The 22,980-nt window shown below is 44.7% G+C and overlaps 1 protein-coding gene across 2 annotated transcripts in view; it reads left to right on the plus strand.

Moving 5' to 3' along the window:
• LOC307153983 (NACHT, LRR and PYD domains-containing protein 12-like) overlaps window positions 1-22,980 on the plus strand; it is a 136,884-nt gene that overhangs the window by 29,889 nt on the left and 84,015 nt on the right. Inside the window, exons 5-8 of one of the 2 annotated variants that reach the window (XM_079863841.1) lie at window positions 410-517; window positions 683-2,473; window positions 3,549-3,722; window positions 14,182-14,352. The exons of the other annotated variant lie outside the window; for it this stretch is intronic. Coding sequence (XP_079719967.1) covers window positions 410-517; window positions 683-2,473; window positions 3,549-3,722; window positions 14,182-14,352 — 2,244 coding nt within the window. The remainder of the gene's footprint in view (window positions 1-409; window positions 518-682; window positions 2,474-3,548; window positions 3,723-14,181; window positions 14,353-22,980) is intronic. 2 annotated transcript variants of the gene reach the window in all.

Raw genomic sequence — 22,980 nt, forward strand, 5'->3', positions numbered from 1 at the left:
TTGATTCGTATTAATAGATGTTTTTTTAATGAAGTGAGGCCAGATTAGTTTAAAAACTTTTGTAAATTTAGTTTTAAGTTTATTTCTCTTTTTATATTTTGCTACTTTTATTCTCACCATTAAAATAGCTCTGACAACTGGCATGATGTTAAATTATAAGCAATCAATCAATAATATATTATTTTAATAAAATATTTACAATATATAAAAAGCTTTCTTAAGCTAACACAAAGTTTGTCTCGACAAACTTTTTTATAGTTTTTGTTTTTAGTATTATTACAGTTGTGCCCTTGAGCAGTTGATTTATTAATTAGTGCATTTACTTATTAACTAGAATTATTCAGGTGATATAAAAAAAATCCACCAATATCAGAGTGTTTGATTCTTGATTCTCTGCATGATGTTTAAGGTCAATCCCACCACAAAGATCAGCAGTAACAAAACCCGTCTGTAAGAAGAATGACCAGCCTATGAATCAACTACAGGACCTTAATGAAAGTAGGGATGCTGGTGTCAGGTAAACTGTGGGATTTTTGTTGATTTGTGATCATAACTCAAAAATGTTAATAATTAACACATTTCATAAACCTTGTGAAATATTCTTGGTCATGATACAGAGAACAAATACTACATTTATCTCTATATTTAACTTATGTAATACCATGTTATTTTAATTTTACAGCCATGAAGTCCTGAACACATTTAGATCAAATCTGATGAAGAAGTTTAAGTGTCTGAATGAGGGAACAGCAAAGCAGGGAAACCCAACACTCCTGAATGAGATCTACACAGAGCTCTACATCACAGAGGGTGACAGTGGAGAGATCTGTAATGAACATGAGGTGAGACAGATTGAGAAACAATCCAGGAGAGCAGCAACAGAGGACAAACCCATCAAATGCAATGACATCTTTAAACCTTTACCTGGACAAAACAAACCCATCACAACTGTGCTGACAAAGGGAGTCGCTGGCATTGGAAAAACAGTCTCTGTGCAGAAGTTCATCCTAGACTGGGCTGAAGGCAAAGTAAATCAGGACGTCCAGCTCATATTTCCACTACCTTTCAGAGAGATCAATTTGATGAAGGGCAAAACATTCAGTCTTTCAGATCTTCTTCATGTGTTTTTCCCTGAAACAAAAGAAATGGAAATATCCAGTGACGAATATAAAGTGTTGTTCATCTTTGATGGTCTGGATGAGTGTCGTCTTCCCTTACATTTTCAAAGGAATGAGACTCTACGAGATGTAAACAAAAAGAAATCAGTGGACGTACTGCTGACGAACCTCATTGCGGGGAATCTGCTTCCCTCTGCTCTGATCTGGATCACCTCTAGACCAGCAGCAGCCGATCTCATCCCCACTAAGTGTGTCCATCGAGTGACAGAGGTACGAGGCTTCAATGAGCCACAGAAGGAGGAATACTTCAGGAAGAGAATCAGGGATCAGAGTCTGGCCCATACAATCATCTCACACCTGAAGTCATCAAGGAGCCTCTACATCATGTGCCACATCCCAGTGTTCTGCTGGATCTCAGCCACTGTTCTAGAGAAGATGTTGAGTGAAGCAGAGAGTGGAGAGATTCCCAAGACTCTCACTCAAATGTACACACACTTCCTGATCCTTCAGTCCAACATAAAACATGAGAAGGACTATGAGAAGAACCTGACAGATGAAGACATGATCCTCAAACTGGGGAAAGTGGCTTTTCAGCAGCTTGTGAAAGGCAACGTGATCTTCTATGAGAAAGACCTGAGAGAGTGTGGCATTGATGTGACAGAAGCATCAGTGTACTCAGGATTGTGCACTCAGATCTTCAGAGAGGAGTCAGGCCTGTATCAGGCGAAAGTCTTCTGCTTTGTTCATCTGAGTGTTCAGGAACATCTAGCAGCTTTATATGTGCACCTCTGCTTCATAAACAACAACAGGAATGTATTTGACATAGTCTCTAAACCAGGTTTGTTGTCTATGTTTAAGGACTGGTTTAAACTCGATTTACCAGAATATGTTTCATTTTCTGAGCTCCATGAGAGAGCCGTGAATGAGGCTCTACAGAGTAAAAATGGGCATCTGGACCTTTTCCTGCGCTTCCTTCTGGGTTTGTCAGTGGAGTCTCATCAGATTCAGGGACTAATGACACTGAGAAGAAGAAGGTCTGACAGTAAAGAGAAAACAGTTGAGTACATCACGAAGAAGATCAGGACCATTGACTCTCCAGAGAAATCCATCAATCTGTTCCACTGTCTGAATGAACTGGGTGACCAGTCACTAGTGGAGGAAATACAACAGTATCTGAAATCTGGAACAATAAGTGAAGCCAGACTCTCTTCATCTCAGTGGTCAGCTGTAGTTTTTGTGTTGTTGACATCAGAGAAGAGTCTGGAGAAGTTTGATATTAATACATTTGTTGGAGAAAACAATAAAGCTGAAAAACTGAAGGTTCTCCAGAAGCTGCTGCCCGTGATTAAAGTTCAGTAAGTATCAGTGAAAACTAACACTTTACTGTTTAAACAAAATAAAATTAAAAGCTGATAAAGCTAAAAAAAACATACAAACATTTATTGTATCAGTAATAGGAGAAATATGGCAGCATACTTGTTTTTATTGTTTTCTGTTTTTATTTATTTATTTATTTATTTTTTTTATCTATTTTATTGATGGGAATAATTACGGGGAGATGTGATTGGGAAACAATACAAGCTGACTCAAACTTGTGTTAAAGCACCTGACAGTCAATGTCTTCAACATGAGGATTCATTTAAAACAAACAAGTTTAATGTTACACATGATTTAGTACTTAAACCATTGATATGGATTTGATCCATGTTAAAAGTTAATTTATTGTTGCAAATTTTACAATGAAACTTATAATCTTATAATAGAGGTAAACAACATCAACTGGATAGAGCCAGAGACTGGACTAAAAAGGCAAATGTCAAAATCTTGATTTTTTGAATATGACATCATAATATATATATTTTAAAGCATGTATAATATGATCTAATAAAGCACAAAATATTATTTTTAAAAAAGGCTATCATTGAAATATCAGTTGATGGTCTTAATTACACGCTAGACAAAGAGAGTGATTTATCACTGATCCTGTACTATAAATTAGTTTTCCTGGAAACAACAGACAAAAAATAAAATATTCATATAGCATGTTTATTGGTTATTCACCTGCAAGGGAGGCCAAGAATTCTAGCCCAAGAATGCGGTCTTACATTTAGAGCAAAGCGTGGAGTTAGTTGATTTAATTTTATGTTGTATATGTCGTGTCTGTTCAGAATCTTGTTCTTTTGCACACTGAGAGTTTGTTATCCTGAGTCCATACCATGTCCCATTTGTCTTTTATTCACACTTAACTCTCTCTCCCATTGTAATCCTCAAACCTCAAGGTTCCTGAGTCATTTTGAGACAATGTCATCCATTGGTGACCAAGTGCAGTGTTTTACTCCATCTACAAATTGTCTATTTTTTCTCTATTTTCTATTGCTTTTTGTTTTCAGTTCATAGTGTTTACCAAGTATGATTTTCATCTCTCTACAGTTTGAGTGATTGTGGAGTCACACAGAAAGATTGTGCTGATCTGACTTCAGCTCTGAGATCAAACCCCTCACAACTGAGAGATGTGGATATGACAGGGAAAAATATACAAGATCCGGGTGTGAAGCTTCTCTCTGTTGTACTGAAGGATCCTGACTATAAACTGGAGAAACTCTGGTAAGATCATCTACGGTATATCATAGTCAGACATGTTATTGTCTTCTGTAAGACTAAATCAGGGTTCCACAAATCTGGCACTGGAGGGCCGTTGCCTTACTGAGTTTAGCTCAAACCCTGATAAAACTCTTCTTCCTGTAACTCTGAAGACATGGATTAGCTTGTTCAGGCGTCTTTAATTAGGGTTGGAGAAACTCTGCAGGACAGCGGCACTTCAAAACCGGATTTGAGGAACCCTGGACTAAATACTTTGATGTTTAGATATTTTAGATATTAGATATTTAGACTACGTCTGGATCAGACAACACAGATGGAGTTGATCAAGTCCAACAACACCCCCAAAGCTTCACAGTCCTATACTTCGTCCTGCGTCGATATTTCATTAAGTAACATTAGGCAGTTTTGATTTTAGATATGCGTCTGCTTATATACGTGACCCGTTCTGGCAAAATGAGTCGCAATGAGCAAATTTTCATGACTGAGCTACACCTGTTTGAATTTAATATTCAAAGTCAGTTTTGAGAAAAATCGAGTTAAAGTTTTCTGAAGGTTCCAAAACAAAATTATCTACCAACCATACCTTAAAATCTCTGGTAATAACACCAGATTTGGCACATGCCAAGTCAAAACCAAATATTTATAGGAACAATATATATTCAACTTTTTTTCCCCATGGTACCACAATTGTTTGATTAACATTAATGAAAAAGACAGCCTATATAGTCAGACCTACTGTACTGCACGGGTCTAATATAATGTTACACATCAGATGTTTTTCCCCAACAGTTAACCAAAAGTTCATTTAAGACATAAGATAATGTTTGCTTGAATACTCGCCAAGACAGATATTTTGTAATACTGTAATTCTGTGTAGGTATAACGCCCGTTTCACACATACTCCGTGTGCAGTGCATATGCGGTGCGTGTTGCAGTGCGTATGCAGTGCAGGAGCAGCACGCGCAATAGTGCTTTCACATATGCTGCGTTTGCAGTGTAGGCTATACCACAAATACATACTCACTATTTGTATTTCAAATCCAGAAGTTATGAGCAACTTTTATTTAAAAAAAGTTTTTTGTCAGCATTGTGATTCTCTTTGTACACATACTGTTTAATAGATGTATTCACGTTTAAACACAATTTAAACAACATATTATTAAATGCATTACTTCTATATAATTATATATTAAGTTGCTCAAGCAAGTGGTAAAAATATTTTACCATGTAGGCTACTTATATTAAAATCGCATAGCCTACATTTTAAATTAAATCTTAAAATTTACAAAAACAGCAGACTCATACCCTTGCCTTTCTTTTGCATAATTTAAATCTTTATAAAATAAATCTTGCACGTCACAAAGAACTTGTTTTTCCACCTCCACGAATGAGACGAGTGTTGTTCATTATGTTGTCTTGTTGAAGTAAATGGTATTTTCCCTTGATTTACCCTGGTCTTAACGTCTCAGCATTGCGATTCTCTTTGTACACATACACTCTTTAACAGACATATGCACGTTTAAACACAATTTAAACAACGTCAGCCTATTATTCAATGCATTACTTCTACTTATATTAAGTTGCTCAAGCAAGTGGGCAAATATTTAACCATGTATTAAATCGCAAACATTTTAAATTAAAACTTAAAATTGACAAAAACAGCCGACTCTCATGCCTTTTCTTTTTCATTTAAATTTTAATACAAAAAATCTTGCATATCATAAAAACTTGTTTTTCCACCTGAGACAAGTGTTGTTCATTATGTCACCTTGTTGAGGTAAATTGTAGCTTTCCTTGCTTTACCCCGGTCTTAAAGTAAAAAAAAAAAAAAAGTATTTAAATACATTTATGTTGAGATTACTACATTTTATTTAATTAATCGCATTTATGGTAAAATTACTACATTTTCAGTTCAATCTGTGTTCATTTTGACCACGAAACATGCGCTGTCACTTTAATTCAGCGTTTGCAGCACAGCAAAAATAGACTCGGTGCGGAAACGATCTCTGCACTGCTGTATACGCACCGAAACTGGAACGGATCGACGGACTGCAACCGCGTGCAGTGTGAAAGCTCTAACCTGTTAACATGGGTACGGAAAAAAATACGCACCGCATACGCACTGCAAACGGAGTATGTGTGAAAAGGGGGTAAGAGTATATCGGGATCACGCGCTGTCTGAGGCGTCTTTGAGGCACGCTTCGGATGTGTCAGTCAATGTGTCAGTAAAATCATTTTGTTTTAATCAGTATGGGTTTGAAAATCACATTTCATTGGTTCAGACTCATGCCATCGAGAATTCGCTATGAATATTCAAAATTCTACCATTTTTCACTAGTTTTGCCCTTAGCTCGTAATTAGCCTGTACGCATTCTGACTCATTTTGCCAGCATGGGTCACATATGATATTGCATGTTTCTGCTTTTTCTTCACCTGTGTTTTGATCAGGAGATTCAGTAACTCTTTCAGAAGATCCATAATAGCGCCCCCTACTGTATAACAGTTAAAAAACAGAAACCTGGAAGTTTCCATCAATGGCGGGGGAAGAGTTAAGCAAATATTAAAATAACACCTCAAGAAAATGTCAGTGCGAGCTAAATAATATTTATCGGGGCAATGTTTGTCATATACCTGTAGTGATGTCACTATGTATATGCTTATCTTCACACCTCCCCCACTGTTTAACTTTTTCCAGTTATAAAAAAAAGAAACATACTATATGACCACTGATCTATCAGTGCACACTTCTAGTTATCACCATGACTGAATTAATAGTTCAATATTATGTATCATTTTGAATTACAGAAGCAGGTTTTGTAAATCATGTGGCTGAGTAGAAAAAGGGCAGAGTGACATCTCTGGTACCAGCAACATTTGAGAAGTGCCGGTACACAAGAAAAAGTGAGGGTACACTACAGCTTAAAATATAGAAGTGCTGGTGCGTATCGGCCCACTTCGAGCACTGGAGGCACATCATCACTACACAGGGCTTATACAGTAGAGAACTGTTGAGAATACAGTAATAATACTGTGAAAACTAATCTACAGTAACATACAGGATGCAGATTATACAGTAGAGAACTGTTGAGAGTACAGTAATATTACTGTAATCAACAAAAATCATTTACAGTTTACAAAAACATAACAAACTCAATATAACAATGCGCTGGTGAACAGGGGCCCATTCTTCATACGTGGATTACTGTTATCTGGATTTTACTGTTGACGATTTTACATGATCCAGGATTGTTAGGTTCTCCGAAGCTCATCCTGGAGTTGCTGTCATAGCAACAGGTCCGTAAGCTCAAACGGGAGCAGCTTATTTAGGGTTCAGGATTAGATTGCATCTTTTCAAGCGCAGGTGATACTTAAAGTCTGTTCCAGCCACTGCTACTTTATTACAAGAGTAGCCTAATGAACCAGGTACAATAATGACTTAAAATAAGTATTTTTTTTAAGTATTAATTTATTTATGACTATTAGAAACATGTTCTTGCCCCATAAGAAACTTTAATCAATGCTGTCATTGAACAAATCTGCTTTACAGGTAAAATTAAATTATTTGCTGATTACAACATTTAAATGAAACCGTAAAGTACAAATACTAGAAATAGTGAAATAATGGAAATAATTGGGAATCATGTAACAAATTTCATTTATCTATTATAACTTTTATGTAATTTTAGTTGCTTGGCTGTTTCCTTATAAAGGTCCAGAAATGTTTTTGTCAGGTGTGTGTTGTTCTTTTTTAATATGAAGTTATTACGTTGCTGTCTTGCTGTCTGAAATCATTGAAAAAGTTGGTTTCTTTTTGTTCGGGAACTCCTACGTCTCTTTGGTGGAGTTTCCAACGAATTGGGATCACGCTAGGGAGACCAATTGCCTTCGAGTGAATTAAAATGAGCCAATGAACATTGGCATGCAACATTTGCATTCCGCGACCGGTTGTGTCCTTTGAGTGTATGAGCGTTTTGGATTGTGTGTCCGTGAGCTCAACGAGTCTGCTGTTTCGAGACCTCTTGGTGTTGGTGTTATGGCGCGGCAGTGATCTTCGCGATCTCCCGGATCCCATCTGTCACTTCAAGCGATCTGCCTCCGGTTGATGGTAACGATTGCTGCCTCACGTGTTTGGGCCTCGTGCACGCTGAGGCAGCGTTTGTGAATGAGTCATGTTCTCATTGTGAGAACATGACCATCGCGACATTGAGATCGAGACTGAGATCCCTCAAACGAGGGGGAGTCCCTTTGGCGATTCCCCGATCTAGTGCTTCTTCTGGTTCAGTTCAGAAGAAGCCTACTTCGGCTAATCCCATTGGTGGTCTGAGGATTACTGTGAGGAATAACCCGCCGGGTGAAAGACCCCCACGGGCCCCTCAATCCTCCGTGTCGCTGCCATGAGAGTCTTCGACGGAGACAGCCGGGCCATCTCGTGTGGCTCCGGTTGTTTCCTTCGGAGCTCCACCGGAGGACCAGATGTCGATCGCTGCATCGGAGGGAGAGCGGTCATCTTCTGGGGATGTCGACTCGGCTGCATTGCCCCCTTCGGGTGTGGCAGCGTTGTCCGAGCCGGACCCGGAAATGGCCGCTATGCTTGCCCGGGCGGCCGCGAGTGTTGGGCTCGTGTGGAATCCTCCACTGTGTCCCGAACCCTCGCGGCTCGATGATTGGTATCTTGGGGCGGGCCGTGCTGGTTCTCAGCGCGCCGCTCCAGTGCCTTTCCTTCCGGAAGTGCATGAAGAGGTGACGAGATCGTGGACGGCCCTTCTGGCGGCCCGACACAGGTCGACTCCCTCCTCCTCCCCCACCACTCTCGATGGCGGGGCAGTGAAGGTATAACGGTCTGTGGCGATGCATCTGTGTCCCAAGACCGCGTCCACCTGGCGGGGTAACCCCTCGCTCCCCTCCCGCGCCTGTAGGTTCTCTTCCGGTTTGACGGGAAAGACCTATAGACGAATCCGACGAGCGTTCTGTGTAGGCTGCCATCTTGTGGCGACGCCATTACTGAGCTGTTACTAGTATGTAAACAAACCTCCGTGATAACGCAAACGCACCCTCGATGACAGCTACAGCCAGGCAGTATGACTTGTTGGGTTGATGATGTTAGACAGTGGCCTCCAGTCACAGATGAAGGTACAAACGATCTTACAGATTATTTATGAAAATAGCTTGGCAATAAGATAACTATGGTAGCTAGGCAAGCTAACGAGGAAACTATTAAAAGATCTGTCCATTTGGCAACAATAAATAAATGAATGATATCAAATAAACGAATTCATGTTTTTATTTTGTGACCATTATTTATCTCATTTTCACATTTCAAAAGGAAAGGGTAAGGTACAGCTAACTGCTAGCGTTGTTGGTTCTCAGAGTCACAGTCAAGCAAATACAGTAATGCTACTACTGCCCCAACGCGCCCCTTCGGTTGTTTTAAAGGTATTTAAGAGTATTTTCTCCTTAGCCTGGCATCCGATGATCAACAAAATGCCAACTACAGGTCACTGATAGAGGGTCAAAAAAATTATCTAAGCTCCGTAGCCTATGGGTTGGTCAAATAATGCACACTCTACCAGATGATAAATTAGTTCTTAAAGGACCTGTCCGATTTTCACAGACCATTAACAACACTTATACTGTTCAAATAACTCTGCAGAGGAAGAATAGTAAAGTTGTAGATGTAACGTTAGTGACAGTCGTAAATCGCGGGCTGTTTATTCCAGTGGACGCAACCAAACCAATAGGAGGCAATGGCGCAACGCTACCCAGCAACAGCTCAGTAATGGCGCCCGCTTATTTCCTGTAGTTTCGCCGGATTCGTCTATAGTGCGTGTGTAGAAGCTGCTTCTGCCCTGCATGCCATGGCGCTTCTCCAGGTTCACCAGGTGAAAGCGCTCTGTGACATGCAGGAGGGTGGTACCGACCCGGGGGTGCTACAAGAGCTGTGTACGGCGATGGACCTTGCCCTACGGGCGACGAAAGTCACCGCACATTCCCTGGGTCGGGCGATGTCCACTCTTGTGGTCCAGGAACGACACCTGTGGCTCACCCTGGCTAATAGGAAGGAGTCGGACAAGAGTAGGCTCCTGAACTCCCCCATGTCCCAGGGTGGGCTCTTCGGCGACACGGTGGAGGACTACGCCCAACAGTACGCCGCTTAGAAGCAGTCGGAGGTGATCAAACACATCATGCCACGGAGGCAGAGTGCTGCTGCCCAGTCTTCACCGGCTGCGCCTCCGGCTGCTCGTTGCCGAGGGCGCCCTCCTGCCGCCGCCTCCGCCCCTGCTCAGCCTAGGCAGCAGCCTTCACCTAGGCAGCAGGGTGCCGGCCGCAAGAGAGCTGTCCAGCCCGCTCGGAGTGCCTCTAAACCTCCAGACAAGAGGAGAGGGAAGAGACCCTGAGACAGGCGACCCTGCAGGACTTGCCTGCTGCTCTTTAGGAGTGTGTGACTGCACCACTCCTTTCCCCGGAGGAGGGCCGGGTGGAGAATCTTTTGTTTCATTTTGTTTCTGTTCCGCCGCTGGCCAGCAGACCAGCGGTACCCAAAACTTCACTGTAAGAGCAGTTTCTATTTCCCCCTGGGTCACACTAGGTCGAGACTGGTAGTGCAGCACGACGCTCAATTGCCTCATCGCTCCCAGTCTTCCCCGTCCAAGAGGGCCAGAATGTCAGTGTGCGCCGCCACGTTGCCTCGCCGCTCTCATTCCCCTCGCCCCAGCGTTCAGATGATAGTGACGCCGCCCCGGCCTCATCACTCTCGTCTCCCGCTGGGCAAGGAGGGTCAGAAACCTGGATTTGATCCCCCCGGGCGTCGTTCCTTGTTTCCTCTCCTTCCTTCGTCTCGGGGCAATGAGCAGCTGATTGCCTCCGTGCCTTCTCTGCCGTCTGCCCCCATGTGGAAACAGGTTGGTGTTGCACTACACACCAAGACTCCACTTCCGGCCGCTTCAGTGCCTCCGGAGTCGAGTCCCTGTCTTCCACCTCGCTGCCCCACCCCGGGTACGCCGGTGGTCCGGGTTGGCTCACTGGTACGGTTCTTCGAAGCCTGACTAGTGCTTCCCAGGCCGTCCCGGTGGCTCACCCGTACCATCCGGCTCGGCAATGCAATTCAGTTTGCCCGCCAGCCTCCCAAGTTCAGGGGCGTCCGCTTCACTCGTGTGCAGAGCTGCGATGCCCCTGTGCTGAGGAAGGAGATCGACGTCCTGCTGGCGAAGGACTTGATCGAGCCGGTCCCTCCAGCTGAGATGAGGTCAGGGTTTTACAGCCCTTACTTCATTGTACCCAAGAAAGGCGGTGGGTTACGAACAATCCTGGACCTGCGAGTTTTGAATCGGGCCCTGCACAAGCTCCCGTTCAAAATGTTAACACAGAAATGCATCTTCGAATGCATCCGTCCCCGGGATTGGTTTGCAGCGATTGACCTGAAGGACGCGTACTTTCATGTTTCGATTCTTCCTCATCACAGACCGTTTCTTCGGTTTGTGTTTGAGGGTCAAGCATATCAGTACAAGGTCCTACCCTTCGGGCTAGCCCTATCGCCCCTCCGTCTTCACGAAAGTCGCGGAGGCGGCCATTGTTCCCATGAGAGAACGTGGCGTTCGCATTCTCAACTATCTCGACAACTGGCTTATAATAGCTCACTTGCGAGATCTGTTGTGTGAACACAGGGACATGGTGCTTCAGCATCTCAGTCGGTTGGGGCTTCAGGTCAACAGGGACAAGAGCAAACTCTGCCCCACGCAGAGGATCTCTTATCTCGGTATGGAGCTGGACTCGGTCGGTCAGACTGCGCGCCTCACGGAGGAGCGCGTCCAGTCAGTGCTCAACTGCCTCAAGTCCTTTCAAGGCAGGTCAGCGGTCCCACTGAAACAGTTTCAGAGGCTCCTGGGGCATATGGGAAATCTTCGGAGCCGCTCAGATAGATCTGTTTGCCTCTTCGGACACGACCCATTGCCAGTTGTTTTATTCCCTGACCGAAGGAACTCTCGGCACGGATGCACTGGCGCACAACTGGCCCCAGGGCCTTCGCAAATATGTGTTTCCCCCAGTGAGCCTTCTCGCACAGACTTTGTGCAAGATCAGGGAGGACGAGGAGCAAGTACTGCTTGTTGCGCCGAATTGGCCCAACCGGACTTGGTTTGCAGAACTCATGCTCCGCGCGACAGCCCCTCCTTGGCCGATTCCTCTGAGGAAAGACCTTCTCTCTCAGAGAGGAGGAACTCTATGGCACCCGCGTCCAGACCTCTGGAAACTCCATGTCTGGTCCCTGGACGGGACGCGGAGGTTCTAGGTGGCCTACCACAGGCTGTGGTAGACACCATCACTTCCGCTAGAGCCCCCTCTACGAGGCGCCTCTATGCGTTGAAGTGGAACCTATTCGTCGGTTGGTGCTCTTCCCGCTGGGAAGACCCCCGAACTTGCCCAATCAGTGTCGTGCTTTCCTTCCTGCAAGATGGGTTGGAGCGAAGACTGTTTCCCTCCACCCTCAAAGTGTATGTTGCCGCAATAGCCACACATCACGATGCAGTAGAAGGTAAGTCTTTGGGAAAGCACGACCTGATCCTCAGGTTCCTCAGGGGTGCTAGGAGATTGAATCCTCCTCGTAATCAGCACCCCGTACCCTCTTGGGATCTGACTTTAGTGCTCAGAGCACTCCAGAATCCACCATTTGAGCCCTTGCATGCAGTCGATTTAAATGTTCTGTCAATGAAGACAGCTCTCCTGCTCGCCTTGGCGTCCATCAAGAGGGTAGGGGACTTGCAGGCATTTTCGGTCGACGAATCGTGCCTAGAGTTCGCGCCGGACTTCTCTCACGTTGTTCTGAGACCCCGGCCCGGATATGTGCCCAAGGTTCCTACCACTCCTTTTAGAGATCAGGTAGTGGACCTGCAAGCGCTTGCCCCCGGAGGAGGCAGACCCAGCCCTGGCTTTGCTCTGCCCTGTTCGCGCTCTGCGCTGCTACATTGACAGAACTCAAAGCTTTAGGACCTCAGACCAGCTCTTTGTCTGTTACGGAGGCCAGCAGAAGGGGAAGGCTGTCTCCAAGCAGAGGTTAGCCCACTGGCTAGTGGATGCTATTGTCCGGGCTTATGATTCCCAGGACGTCCCTTGTCCACCTAGGTTGAGGGGACACTCTACTAGGAGTGTTGCCTCTTCCTGGGCTTTGGCTCAAGGCGCCTCACTGACAGATATCTGTAGAGCTGCGGGCTGGGCGACGGCCAACACATTCGCTAGGTTTTATAGCCTTTGTGTAGAACCTGTTTCCTCCCGTGTACTCGCTTCGGCCAGTAGCGCGAGGAATTAGGTTAGTGTCGGCTTGCTACGCCATTCTCGCCCCAGGGGCCAGATACGTGCATTTTCCTGCTCCGTTGGTTACTCAACAAACAGTTAACCTCGTGAGTTCCTCCGTCACCCCCCGGTGTCAGGCGAGGCGGATCGCTGGTCGCCAGGCTTGCTACCTCTCTCTTGAGCTGTGTACAGGCTGGGGTTCTATGTAGTGGTCCCTCTGGCGACCCCATAGGTGTTTTTCCATGATTCGGTTACCCTCCGGGTTAGCCAGTGTCTTCCACTTGACAGATTCTGTCTGTCGTCTCTGCTGAGTACGCTCCTACCCTCCGGGCTGGGACTACCTCAGAGACTGCCATGTGTTCACTACCCTACGGGCTAGTGCACATGTGTTTTCCTAGTGGCTCCCTTCGGGCAGGTTTTGGGCTACGCAGCGTTCCCTTCTACATCTTGGGCACGCTTTCCCAGTGTTATTCAATGTCCACTGAGCAGGTCTTGCGGAACAGCAGTGTGACTCTTCCCAGCTAAGCTTCCGCACATAAGAGATAAGTTTCAAGAAACTGCTGGCTGAAGCTTAGGCAGGGCGCTGGAAGGGGCCAGCACCATGGCGTTTTATTAGGGATTCCAATTCATTGGAAACTCCTCCAACGAGTACCTTTGCGGAGGACTGGACACCGTCCGGCTCCTCAGCGAAAAGCATTTGTGTATGCGCTTGCTTCCGCCTTTATACCCGCACTCCTAGGCGGGCCGTGGAATCCAAATGTTGCATGCCAATGTTCATTGGCTCGTTTTAATTCACTCAAAGGCAATTGGTCTCCCTAGTGTGATCCCAATTCGTTGGAAACTCCTCTGACGAGACGTCTCCGTTCCCTACTCAGGGAACAAGGGTTACCATACGTAACCGAGACGTTTTGTTTGAACCTTCACAAAATCAGTGGATCAATAATTAACAAACAAAGAAGATTATCTTTCCTCTGTGTTTCTCCTATTATTAAACTGCCAATATAAACTGGGATTTTTGGAGCATATGTTGAAAGCTTTCTTGAATTTCTTTATTATTTTTTTATGATTGTGATAAATCTCCAATGAACATTTTGATATATTTAATAGTCTGTGTAGAACTGTGGCTTGTACGTGTTGATCTGAACTGAGAGAGTGAAGAATGTGTCGTTGTTCTCTACAGGTTGTGTGATTGTGGAGTCACAGATGGAGGTTGTTCTGCTCTGGCTTCAGCTCTGAGATCAAACCCGTCACACCTGAGAGAACTGGATCTGTCTGGGAATAAACTAGGAGATTCAGTTCATCTGCTCTCTGCTGTACTGGAGGATCCTCACTGTAAACTGAAGATACTGCAGTAAGATTGTCTCTCTGATAGTCACACATGTCTTTGTCCTCAGTAAGATTAATAATTTGATGTAAATTTTAGGTATGAAAATTAGCTTGTAAAATGTTCTGTAAACACTGAATCTCAGCACAGAAATCACAGGTGTACACAAATTACTAATCTCATGATCTGGTACCAGTATTAATTTTTACATTAAAAAAAAAAAAATCCTTTAAATTTGATACATTTTTCATTATATATTCAATAATTGTATTCGGTTTCACTCTGACTACAATGACATTCCTGTTCCCCCATGTTATTCTACAGTGTTTTCCCCAATGATGTTCCTGTGTAATAGTTCAGTGGTTCTCAACCCTGATCCTGGAGTTTCACCAGCACTGCACAGTTTAGATGTCTCTCTAATCAAACACAGCTGATTCAACTCATCAGCTCGTTAGTTAAGACTCCAAGATCTCAGGTGTGTTTGTCAGAGAAGAGAGATCAACCGCCAATAAACAATAAAGAAGAAGAAGAAGAGAAGAGAGACATCCAAAATGTGCAGTGTTGGGGTTCTCCTGGGTGGTTTCTCAGATCTAAGAACGGACTTGTGTTCTTGTGGAGAAAGAGTGAAAGAATGTACATTCCCGAATGAATAGTTCAATATTATGTATCATTTTGATGCACAGAAGCAGGAAACGTAAATCATGTGTCTATCTCGTTAATCTAAATCTGGAGCGCCCAAAACTGTTCCTGGAGATCTACCTATCTGCAGAGTTCAGATCCAACCCTGATCCAACACACTGAACCAGCTCATTAAGCTCTTCAGGAGCACTTCAGAATGACAGTGAGTGGTGTTTGTTACAGCAGTGTTTCCCACTGTTTCTGTGTCCTGTTGCATGAAGCCAGTTTCAGTTGCTCACCTTGAAAATTTGAGATTATTTTGAGCAAACTCTTTTCAAACTTTTTCGGGCTCAAGAAGGTGGATTGGTTTTTAGTGGGTTCGATCACCATGGTAACTTGCGCTGCAGGATGACCTTGAATAAAATGAATGTATTCTGTTTTAGAGATCACAAACCAAAACTGGACCAATCAGCTGTGAGTAAAGTGACATGTATCTGATGCAATAAAGCCACTCCCCCTGTATCTCTCACTCTAAATTAAAGCAGTTTAGAGTGAAAGAATTTTATATTTCTATTATATGAATTGTATTGATTTATAATTCATATAGTATATTCATATATTAACCCTAAAAGGAGTGATGTATCCTGGGATATACAAACATTCAAGAGTCTGTGGGGAGAAGCAAGGAAAGTGTTGGTTTAATTTCTCAGTTTTCATATTGAAAGGGTGTTTGTTGTGAATATTTAGATCTGGTGACTTCATTCATACATTCTCTGTTTAGCTCATGGGCATTTAAAAACAACATGAGCTGTAGTGGGAAGTCTACTCGCCTTCAGTGATACATTTCACATATTTGCGATATTTGGGGGGACTTGCATGTTTGAAAAGTTGTTGTTAAGTGTTAGCATATGTTTATGTTTAAATTTTATGGATTTAATTTTTCCATTTTCCATACTCTGCCTGTAAATGTTTGTATCTCCCAGGATATGTTGCCCCTTTGGGAGTATAAATTAATTGGGGGAAAAAAGAATGCTTGTTTGGCAATGCGTGTTACGACATATGCAAATTTCTAGGGCCTATGACCAAAACTTTGCTGAAAAACATCTTGTACCTGATCTACTTCATGCCTTCTGTCCTCTGATTGATATATATATATATATATATATATATATATATATATATATATATATATATATATATATAAAAATGTTAATCAAGTAAAGTCCTTTTGCTCAGAAATGAGGGCTTTAATTATTTTTATAAAGTAAATGTAGGAAACATTTACTAGACTGAAGCAACTGGGATTTATTGATTATTAATAAACCATTCTTTTATGTTAAAAATTGCATATATGAACTATAAAAGCCGTGTGTGTAATATGATACTCAACAAAAGACACGTGCAAACTTGTATGTGCATGCATGTGTGTTTTTTGTTGAGTATCATATTTATACATCGCTTTTATGGCTCAAAATCAATTCAATGCAAATCAATGATAATTAAGAGATGGAAAATGTTCCCCAAAAGCCTGTTGCGTCATATTTGACATTTATATTAACATGAAAAAAAATATCAAAAGAATTTAATTTTTAACATTAACAAATGGTGTATGAATAATCAATAAACCCAGTTGCTTCAGTCCAGTAAATGTTTCTTACATTAATTTATAAAAAACCATTGAAGATTTCTCAACAAAAAATACTTTATTTGATAAAAAAGTATAAACTATCAATCAGAGGAAAGAAGGCCTGAAGTAGATTGTGTGCAAGAGGTTTTTTAGCAAAGTTTTGGTCATATTGATAATTTATAGGCTCTAGAAATTTGATGTAGCTTGCTCATTAAACTTTACATAATAGTCTAACTTACACATTTAGGCCAAATGCTAGCATAAAATTAGATAGGATGTACAGTATACATTATGAATCTTATTTATTTTTTTATTTGTTTTGATAAAGTATATACAGTAGTCCTCATTATGTGTTCTTATGTGACTGTTTTACATGAGACAGAAGGCCCAAATGAAGAGGAAGGGATACAGAGACAGATATTTATTTATTTATTTATTTACAAAATAAATCAGAGCGAGATGCAGATGAAGCAGGAGAACAGGAACAAAGAGCAGAGGCAGGAGATTAGTATGCAGTGGAGGTACAGAAATGCACAGTGGAGGGAGAGAATGATATACTGGAAGGAGAAAGTAAATGATGAAGAAGAAGAGCAAAACAGAGAGGCAGAAGGTAGCATTAGGAAGACAGAAACACTCACTGCATATCCAGTAAAACCTTATGGTATGTTCACTGTCAGCAACAGTGTTGTCATAATTCTCAATTTAGGTTGAAACATATTGGTTTCACTTTATTTTAAAGGTCCCATGACATGAAAATTTCACTTTACGAGGTTTTTTAACATTAATATGAGTTCCCCTACCCTACCTATGTTCCCCCAGTGGCTAGACATTTTGATAGGTGTAAACCAAGCCCTGGGTATTAGAGATGCGCGGATGGGCTATTATTTCATCCGCAACCGCATCACAAAACTCATCATCCGTCCGCCATCCATCCGCACCAACGTTTTTGACCAATTTTCAAAACTGCACCCGCCCGCCATCCGATTGGTGTATACATATTTTTTCATTTGATTGGTTCAACCGCCCGCCATCCGCCCCCCACCCGAATTTAATTAAAATATTATTTTTCGTCACGTCATCCGAGTCCGCGGCTGTAACCACAAACCGTGCATCTCTACTGGGTATTTTTGAGAAAATGAAAGCTCAGACGGGCGAATCTAGAAATCTTACCTTTATGTCGTCATTAGGGGAAAGGTCACCTCCCCTTTCTCTTCATTGGTTTTTCCTCGAGAGACATCATGGCTTGCAAACGAGCAAAGCATGGCAGTTGCTCAGTGTTTGGATGTACAAATGTGTCACAGTGTCTGGTTGATGTACCCTTGGTGTCCACTACTAGAGGTCTCTTCCCCATACCGTCACCACCACTTCATGAACTGCATTTCCCATAATACTTTGTCTGAACTCATCACTGATCAATGCACACAGCTGTTCCCACTCACATTGTTTGTATCTGTCTATTTATACCCTGTCTGTTTCAGTTATTGTCATGGAGTCCTTGTTTGATGTCTGATTGCACTTCTGAGTTCCATTCCTGTTTTGTTACTTGTATCTGGACTGTCTTTGTATGGATTTTGACCCTTTGCCTGGCTGGTTTATGATTATGGATTACCCCATTAAACTGCACGTTCCTTCATCCGAGTCTCCGACCATCTGAAGAACCAGTGGGTTATGTGAATTTCTGATGTGTAATTGTTCAAGTTCAGACAGATAATCTCTCTCAAAGTCGTTCAGTACTGTTTATACATCAGTAAATCAAGCCAGTGACTAAAATATCAACTTCACATCATTTCTCGTGGTAGGATGAAAATAATCTTATTTAATCTGATTAAAATATATACAGAAAGTACAATCCCTTTCCAATCGCCCACAGCGCGAGTTTATCTGGACACTTGCCAAAACTCGTTATGAAATCAATGATGCTGTTACGCTGCACAACGAAGCTCTTGCTGTACTTACCTCATGTTTGCATTGGTGAAATCATTAGTGAGAGTGCAGAAACTGCATTGCAATGATAAGATCTTCATTCACGTGATCAACAGGCTGTCATCTGCTCAATGCTCATCACTGCAACCTTTTATGAGATTGGAATTGATCTAAATACTTAAAAAAAACTTCTCACGATTCGTTAATCCCGATAGCTGTAATAGTAAAAACGTACTCGGTTACTAACGTAACCTCGGTTCTCTCTAGAAGAGGGAATGAGTACTGCGTAAGATATCTTACGCTAGGGGAAAATCCTTTTTCCGCGAGATATTAAAGCCAAAAATTATCCTTAATTTTTCAATAATGCAAAACGCGTTGTGGCAGCATACAGACATAGGCGAGGCAGCTCGCGCGCCTATTGGCTGTTCTGCGGCAACTGCAGCAGCCTATCGAGCGAGGCCTGGCATGACGCTAGACCCAATGAGGGTGCTTCGCGCCCGCTGCGTCACATCCCGCCGAAACGGGCGTGGTCTAGGCCTATAAATACAGCTCGCAGGCAGCTAATATCTGGTTTTTCATCATCGAAGCAACCAGAGCGTGTGCATGCACGGCAAGATACGCAGTACTCGTTCCCTCTTCTAGAGAGAACCGAGGTTACATTAGTAACCGAGTACGTTCTCTTACGAGAGGTCTCTCGTACTGCGTAAGATATCTTACGCTAGGGGACCCAATGCAAGACGCCGTGCGTGCAGGGATCTGACACCATAGACCCAAGGGCGAAAGCCCGGGGTTCATATAGTGCACAATCACCCAGGGAACTCACAGGGAGTCCGGGAAGAGGGAGGGGCGAAACCGCACTCTTCCACACATAGCAGCATCGCATAGACGCTTGTTACATCATACAGACAGGGCGGGGTACGGCCTGAACTGATGGGGAAATGTGGGTCTTACACAATTTGCCCAAACACATCTTGTGCTATTATTTTACACTGTCGATCATTGAGCTGCGCTCAGCAGACACAGCATTCTGAGCTGATAGCATCAGGACAGACAATACTGGTTAACTAGACCGACAGCAGCCTGGCCTGCAGGACGGGAACCTCTAGGTTATAAAACCTTATAAATGTAGACGGGGAGGCCCAGCCCGCCGCCGTACAAATATCTTGCAAGGCAATCCCACTCGACCAGGCCCACGAAGAGGCCATGCCTCTTGTGGAGTGCGCTCTGACACCCAACGGGCACTGCATGCCCTTAGAAGCATATGCTAGCGCAATAACATCAACTATCCATCTGGATAGGCTCTGTTTCGACGCGGCTAGTCCTTTAGAGCGCCCACTGAACGAAACAAAGAGCTGCTCTGTCTGCCTAAAAACAGACGAGCGAGACACATAAGCTTGCAACGCCTTGACTGGGCAAAGGAGGCTCGCGTCTCTTTCCTCATCAGGGACCGGTAGGGCTGACAGGGAAATGACCTGCGCCCTAAACGGTGTGTTGAGGGATTTTGGAACATAACCGTGCTTAGGTTTGAGTATAACCCTAGAGTCATTCGGCCCAAATTCCATGCACGTCGCGCTTACTGAGAGCGCGTGTAAGTCCCCTATGCGCTTCACTGAAGCGAGAGCCAGCAGAAACACGGTCTTGAAAGACAGATGTTTCAGATCAATCGTCTGCAAAAGCTCGAATGGGCCACCTTTCATGGCTTCCAGTACCATAGAAAGGTCCCATACAGGGACTGAGGGAGGTCTGGGAGGATTCAGTCTCTTAGCCCCTCTAAGGAAGCGGATGACTAAATCGTTCCTTCCTATCGACTGACCAAGCGTTGTTCTTGAAAACGCTGCTATAGCCGCCACATAAACTTTGAGCGTGGAAGGGGTTCTACCGTTATCCAACAGCTCTTGTAGGAAGGAAAGCACCTCGGTCACTCCACAGTCTGTGGGTGACACGCCACGGGCTGTGCACCAGCCCGAAAACACTGACCATTTCGAGGAGTAGAGACGTCTCGTAGACGGAGCTCTAGCCTGCGTGATCGTGTTTATCGCTCCCTTAGGGAGCTCAGCATGTACCCGTTGATGGCCCAGACATGAAAGGGACCACAATTCCGGGTGAGGATGCCAGATCGAGCCATAAGCCTGAGAGAGGAGGTCTCTCCTCACTGGCACTGGCCACGGGGCAGTGCTCGCTAGCTGCATCACAGCTGGGAACCAGGGCTGGTTCTTCCAGAGCGGCGCTACGAGCAGCTCTGAGCATCCTTCTTCCCTGATCCGCTCTATCACCTGAGGCAGGAGAGAGACGGGGGGAAAAGCATAGAGCGGGCGGCGGGGCCATACATGAGCCAGCGCGTCCCTGCTCTTGGAGAAAAACTCCGGGCAGTGAGCGTTTTCTTGAGACGCGAACTGGTCTACTTCCGCTCTGCCAAATTTCCTCCACAGACAGTTGGACTGTCTGTGGGTGTAGAGACCATTCGCCTGCCGGAACATTGTTCCTGGACAGTCTGTCTGGTCCTATGTTTAGGAGTCCTGGCACGTGCGCTGCTCTCAGCGAGCGCAGGTTGCACTGAGCCCACACCAGGAGGCGTTCTGCTAGCCTGTGCAGGTTCTTGGACCTGAGCCCGCCCTGGCGATTTATGTAGGACACCACAGACATGTTGTCCGAGCGGACCAGGACGTGGCGTCCTTTTATTTGGGGACAAAAACGCGTCAGCGCGTTGTCTACTGCCAGCATTTCGAGGCAGTTTATGTGCAGGAGCTTCTCCCGTTCTGACCACTGGCCGAAGAACGGTCTGCCCTCGAGCAGCGCTCCCCATCCTGAGGTGGATGCATCCGTAGACACCACCTTCACCCTCGAGGAAGTCCCCAGGCTTACACCTGATCGGTACCAGTCGTCCGCTTTCCAAGGTTTCAGAGCTGCCACGCACGTCTGATTGACCTTGAGACGAAGCAAACCGGATGTCCATGCTCGGCGTGGGACTCGCGCTTTCAGCCAGAACTGCAGTGGGCGCATGCGGAGCAAGCCCAGCTGGAGCACTGAGGATGCTGAGGCCATGAGACCCAGCATCTTCTGAAATTTCTTGAGCGGGACAGATGCGGCGCAGTGGAAAGAGTTCGCTGCGCGCTGAACGTCCGCCGCGCGCTGTGGTGATAGTCGCGCTATCATAGACAGCGAGTTCAGCTCTGTGCCCAGGAAAGATATCGTCTGACTGGGGGACAGAGAGCTCTTTGCCCAATTGACTCTGAGACCCAAATTCTCGAGGTGATCGAGTAAAATGGTCGTGTGCTCTATGAGCACTGAGCGAGATTGCGCTAGAATCAGCCAATCGTCCAAATAGTTCAGTACTCGCAAGCCCTTCATTCTGAGGGGTGCGAGCGCCGCGTCCATGCACTTCGTAAATGTACGGGGTGCCAGGGACAAACCGAACGGCAGGACTGTGTACTGATATGCCTGGCCCTCGAAGGCAAATCTCAAAAATCGCCTGTGACGTGACGCTATTTGTATTTGAAAATACGCGTCCTTCAGATCTATCGATACGAACCAATCTCCTCGGCGAATCTGCGCGAGGATTTTTCTGGTCGTGAGCATCCTGAACTGTCGCTTCACAAGCACTTTGTTCAGTTGCCTTAGATCTAGTATGGGTCTGAGACCCCCGTCTTTTTTCGGTACCAGGAAGTATCTGCTGTATAGCCCTCCTTCGCTCTGAACTTGAGAGAGAGGCTCTATGGCCCCTTTGCTCAATAGTTTCGCCACTTCGGTTCGAAGTAGATGTGCTACTTCTGTTTTTACCGAGGTCTCGACGCGCGCCGTATAGCGGCGAGGGCGCCGGCGAAACTGCAGCGAATAGCCTCTTTTTATAATGTCTAGCACCCACTTTGAAACCCCGGGCAGCTTTGCCCATGCATCTGCATGAATAGCTAGGGGTTGAATACGAAGCGCGCTCCGTTCGCTCAGCGATGGAGAGGCTTCGGTGTGCTGTAACACAAGCGTCGCGCTCGTGACATTTGAGGCAGGGGGCCGCTGATAACAGCGGGCACCGCGCTCGACTCCTCTGCGGTGGTCAACTTAGAGGGGGAGGGCTGGGCGAGTCCCGTAGGAACTGTCATGTCTGTGTGTGGGTATGGGCGCGGGATAGCGGGCACATTTATCACACCGAAAGCATTTTTCGCTTGAGTGAAGCGAATGCCTGTTGGTTTCGTTTTTACAGAAACCGTGAGACATGCATAACGTAGTGTGTGTGGGCACTGGGTAGTGGGCACATTTACCACGTTTGATGCGCAATCGATCTGAGTCGATTTTATGTGCGCGAGCCTTGTGTGACAGGCTGTGCTTGTGTGTAGTGATGGGCACTGGGCATTCTTTCTACACATAAAACACCATCGGCCGTGGCCGGGACACCAGAAAATACACTCTCTTGGGGATTTATCTGGGTAGCCGTAAAAACAGCTTTTGTGTGCAGGCAAGCGGGCAACAGAACCGGCTTGTTGGCTGCAGAAAAC

The sequence above is a fragment of the Squalius cephalus genome (assembly GCF_949319135.1).
Source record: "Squalius cephalus genome assembly, chromosome: 25".
Taxonomy (NCBI): Eukaryota; Metazoa; Chordata; class Actinopteri; order Cypriniformes; family Leuciscidae; genus Squalius; species Squalius cephalus.